The sequence below is a fragment of the Sinocyclocheilus rhinocerous genome, unplaced genomic scaffold (genome assembly GCF_001515625.1).
Source record: "Sinocyclocheilus rhinocerous isolate Xijiao unplaced genomic scaffold, SAMN03320098_v1.1 scaffold1945, whole genome shotgun sequence".
Lineage (NCBI taxonomy): Eukaryota > Metazoa > Chordata > Actinopteri > Cypriniformes > Cyprinidae > Sinocyclocheilus > Sinocyclocheilus rhinocerous.
This window is the reverse complement of record NW_015640432.1, coordinates 30,042-34,482: the sequence shown is the minus strand read 5'-3', so window position 1 is coordinate 34,482 and position 4,441 is coordinate 30,042. Positions and strand designations below refer to the sequence as shown.

The 4,441-nt window shown below is 39.1% G+C and overlaps 1 protein-coding gene across 2 annotated transcripts in view; it reads right to left on the bottom strand.

The window, feature by feature from the left end:
• Window positions 1-1,134: 1,134 nt before the first annotated feature.
• Window positions 1,135-4,441, bottom strand: part of LOC107752675 (serine/threonine-protein phosphatase PP1-beta catalytic subunit) — a 14,164-nt gene continuing 10,857 nt past the window's right edge. For both annotated transcript variants that reach the window (XM_016568703.1, XM_016568702.1), the window contains exons 6-8: window positions 4,241-4,392; window positions 3,355-3,489; window positions 1,135-1,472 (exon numbers count right to left, since the gene is read on the bottom strand). In XM_016568703.1, the coding sequence (XP_016424189.1) occupies window positions 1,368-1,472; window positions 3,355-3,489; window positions 4,241-4,392 (392 nt within the window). In that variant the 3' untranslated portion in view covers window positions 1,135-1,367. The remainder of the gene's footprint in view (window positions 1,473-3,354; window positions 3,490-4,240; window positions 4,393-4,441) is intronic.

Below are 4,441 nucleotides of genomic sequence, written 5' to 3'. Positions count from 1 at the left end.
TCTCTAAAACAGAAACCCATGCACATTTTGAAACGAGTTTACAAACTACACGCAGCAGCTTTTCAAATTAACCAGCGCATTAATGTTCTAATGCAATGTTGGTTTGAGTTGGCGGTTGTTCAGTAAACGCTCTCACTCAAACACGTAAAGCAGGCGGGTGCCAGGGCCCAGCCGGTGAACGGGTCAGTGTGGACTAACGCCGTGAGTTATACGTCTGGACCGAGCTCAACATTCATCACCGCAGACGATAGACGTGTCCAGACCTGCGTGTCTTCAGTCTGCGTGCTGCGTCTTTAAACAAACACAAGGGAAAGTACGCAGTTAACAAACGAGCAGAAAAACAAGACGCGGTGCCCTGCAGTGCATCATGGGTAATCTCTGTGCTGAGAATGAGACTCATGGATTCACATGAACAATCACTCTGTCATTCAGAGCGTCTGAGCACCAGTGATGTGACATAATGACGGTCTGCTGCGATTATAATGTTCTCCAGGAGAACAGCGCCCTCTGCTGACTGTGTGCGGTAGTGTTACTCTTCAGAAAGACTTCTGGTCAGCATGCTGTGAATCAACTGAACGCACTTCAGTCCCTCACAGCCTCGTCAGAAATCAGCTGTTGTTTATGTTATATTACTCCTGTTCTATTTCCAGGGGATTTTCCCAGCATGCATCTGCACGGGAGTTTGGCTTACCGCTTCAGTCCAAACAGAAATAATTTAATATATAATTGATCATAATTGTTTAGTATGAATTTGAATAAATTGGCCAATACAGAGTGATGTATAGGGCAAGAGCGAGCATAGATATGTGCTCATAACAAGCTTAGCGAAGTTAGTATGCTTAATGTGAAACTGGGAAATGTTTCATCTGGAGTTATGTGGCTTAGTTATGTAATGTGTTGTGTAATTTATCAGATATATTTTGATGTTGCATACTTCAAGTGAAGGTAATTTTCTTTATGGAGTATTGAATGCTTACAGCTCTTCTTCAGGCCAAAGGGATCCAGTAGATGCTTTAGCTTTTGTCTTAAGTTGTTAAGTAGCAATGAGTTTTAATGAACTCTTACAAGAATCAAGATGCACATCATCTGTCTGTGGACTAATAAACAGGCTTCAAAACATACTGGCACGTCAGAGAGGTTTGTTAAGCTTTATTTACTGAAAATCCAGATGTTATGAGCCTGTTGGACTCGAACAGGCCTGAAGAGTGAAATGACTAGCTAGAAAAGCAGCAGGTCAGTGTTATGTGGCAGAGTGAGAGTTCAAACACTGGGAAACGTGACGCTACAGACGCTCAGACTCAAACCAAACAGAAAAACAATACGTGTGTTTTCAAGACGGTCTCCATGCCGACGGAGGCTCCGCCCCTTCAGCGCTTCTTTGGGGGCGTGGCCGTTCTGGGCGGAGTCACGGGTCGGGCCGAGTTCATCCCGCCGTACTGATACTTCGCCTTCTTCTCCGACGGCTTCAGGATCTGAGAACACAGCAACCAAACGCACAAACTTCAACACTTTCACCTCTCATAACAATTACGAGACGGTTTACAAATGGACAATTTTTGCATTTCAGTAACGGGAGCGTTCTCAACTGTAATGCGATGTCGTCAAAATGCAAAAACCATAATAACGGTGCAAAAAACAAGCATCATTTCTTTGATGCATTATAGCGTAATTGTGTCGCTGCAGCACAAAAGCAGTGTTAAGTCGCTGGGGTATATTTGTAGCAATAGCCAACAATACATTGTATGGGTCACAATTATACATTTTTCTTTTACGCCAAAAATCATTAGGATATTAAGTAAAGATCATGTTCCATGAAGATATTTTGTAAATCTCCTACCGTAAATATATCAAAACAATGTTTGATTAGTAATATGCATTGCTATGAACTTAATTTGAACAACTTTAAATTTTTGCTTGAAAAGTCAACCTTTTTTTTTTTTTTACAACAAAAGCCACTTTCTTCAATATTTTGTTTCTAATTAAAACAAATACTTCAAATAAATGAATTCAAATAAATATTATACAACTAAATCTAGCAATCTCAAATTAAATCAATTATTTAATTTCAAATCCAAAATATTATAATTTTGTACAAATGCAAAGCTATTTTTGTTTTCTAATCTAAATAAATGATAAATGCATGCTTTCGTGCTGTTATCAAGGCCCTGAAAATATCTCGACAACTCATTAGTGATTCCATCCAGCAATCAAATCTATTCGGTCTTAAAATGTTAAATTAACCTGTCAAAAATGGTTTCCCATGTAAGAGCTTCTTCAATGAAATGAGGAACAGCAAATTCATACAATGAACTTGTCAGTGACAGGAAGCTTTTAGTATTGAACACACACACACACACACCTTCCACTCAATGACCAGCTATGGTTCATTGATTACCTTATCAGAGGAATGTCAAAAGAGAAACGCTCGCTCATTTCCGTTTCTGTGGAGTGAGCTTTATGACAGTGCATTTCTGCTTGAAAGAATATTCAAATGACACCTGCTATCTCTCAATGACAATGCAATACAACATAAACCAACAAAACAAACAGAAAAGCCGCACAAGTGCTAATGGACGCTCTGCCCTTGACTAAGCAGAGCATCCTTCATGCTCCTACCTTTGAGCTGTGTGAATGTGCTCCATTTAGAGACGAGTATGTGTGTGCGTTTAGTGGGATATGATGAGAAATGCGCCTATTCTTTCAATAGGGCCCTATGAAATCCATTTTATTTATTTATTTTTCCCCCAAATTTTATTTATTTATTTAACCAAATTCTGTGTTTTCTATTTTAATGGTTTAATTAAATTTTAATGAGAAACATTTAGTACGTTTAGCCCTAATAAATTGTGACCCTGGAGCACAAAAGCAGTGTTAAGTCGCTGGGGTATATTTGTAGCAATAGCCAACAATACATTGTATGGGTCACAATTATACATTTTTCTTTTACGCCAAAAATCATTAGGATATTAAGTAAAGATCATGTTCCATGAAGATATTTTGTAAATCTCCTACCGTAAATATATCAAAACAATGTTTGATTAGTAATATGCATTGCTATGAACTTAATTTGAACAACTTTAAAGATGATTTTCTCAATATTTAGATTTTTTTGCACCCTCAGATTCCAGATTTTCAAATAGTTGTATCTCGGCCAAATATTGTCCTATCCTAACAAACCATACATCAATGGAAAGATTATTTATTCAGCTTTCAGAAGATGCATACATCTCAATTTCACAAAATCGACCCTTTTGTGCTCCAGGGTCACAATTATCGTTTTTTTTGGGTTGAGGTTGTGGAATGTGTTCGGGACAGGCTGCGTTAGATCATGTGACCGTGGAGAAGTCATGTGACCTGGAAGGAGCACATCAGGGTCTCGTCGACGCTCATCATTCCTCCAGCGTTGTCGAACTCGCCGCAGTAATTGGGCGCCGAGAACAACGTGACCAGCTGGCGTTTGGCGAAGAACTCGTAACCGTCCTCGACCACCTGCAAAACAACAGCAGACCGTCCTAAACCAGTCCAACAAAACCACCACAGTCACTAATAATATTACGCTTATTTCTTGGTAATACACATTTGACAGTAAAGCACTGAGATTGAGTTGGGAAGCGTACAAAATGTACTTTCATTAACAACAGTCACAAGCTTTACATGGAAAATGTATTTATACTACTCTTGTTAAATGTACTATTATTCTTCTACCGTGTTAAACTGAACTGACCAACAACTACTAAAAGGAGCGCTCTTCTCTCGCTTAATGTGTGATTCAGTTGCAAATGGAAGAAACGTTTGTTTGTCAAAGCACTTTGTGACTTTTCTTACTTACATACACAAAAAGTGCAAAACTTTGGCAACTTGATTTCTTGATGATTTGATATTTTATAATTGTGATTTTATAATCTCAAAATTAAGCAAAAAAGTGGAAATGAGTGACTAATAAGCCTATAAGTGCTCCTCTGCTGCCATCTGCTGGTTACAGTGGTAATTTGATGTCTTTTTTTTATTTTAAACTAGTTCAAACTAAACCTTCTGGAAACCCTGAAACCACAACTGGCTGCAAAAAACATCAATTAAACATTTGCATTTCCCATCATTCAAAGAACATGTTTGATATAATAACTTTGGTAACATTGTGAATGTTAGAGTTTGATGAACGGAGTCAACAAGCGTTTGTTGTATAATTTGTGTGAAATGTAATGCATCGGTGAATGTGGCTGATGGAGACGAGTTTGGTCACCTGATGCGCGCGGCAGATGAGATCCAGATCGTGACGGTTCAGGAATTTACTGACCACATCCGCTCCGAAGGTGAAGGACACGCCGCGATCATTCTCTCCCCAACCCTGAACATCCTTATCAGGATCTGACCACAGCAGATCACACAGCAGCCCTGGAACACACACACACACACACACACACACACACACACAGACAGACAG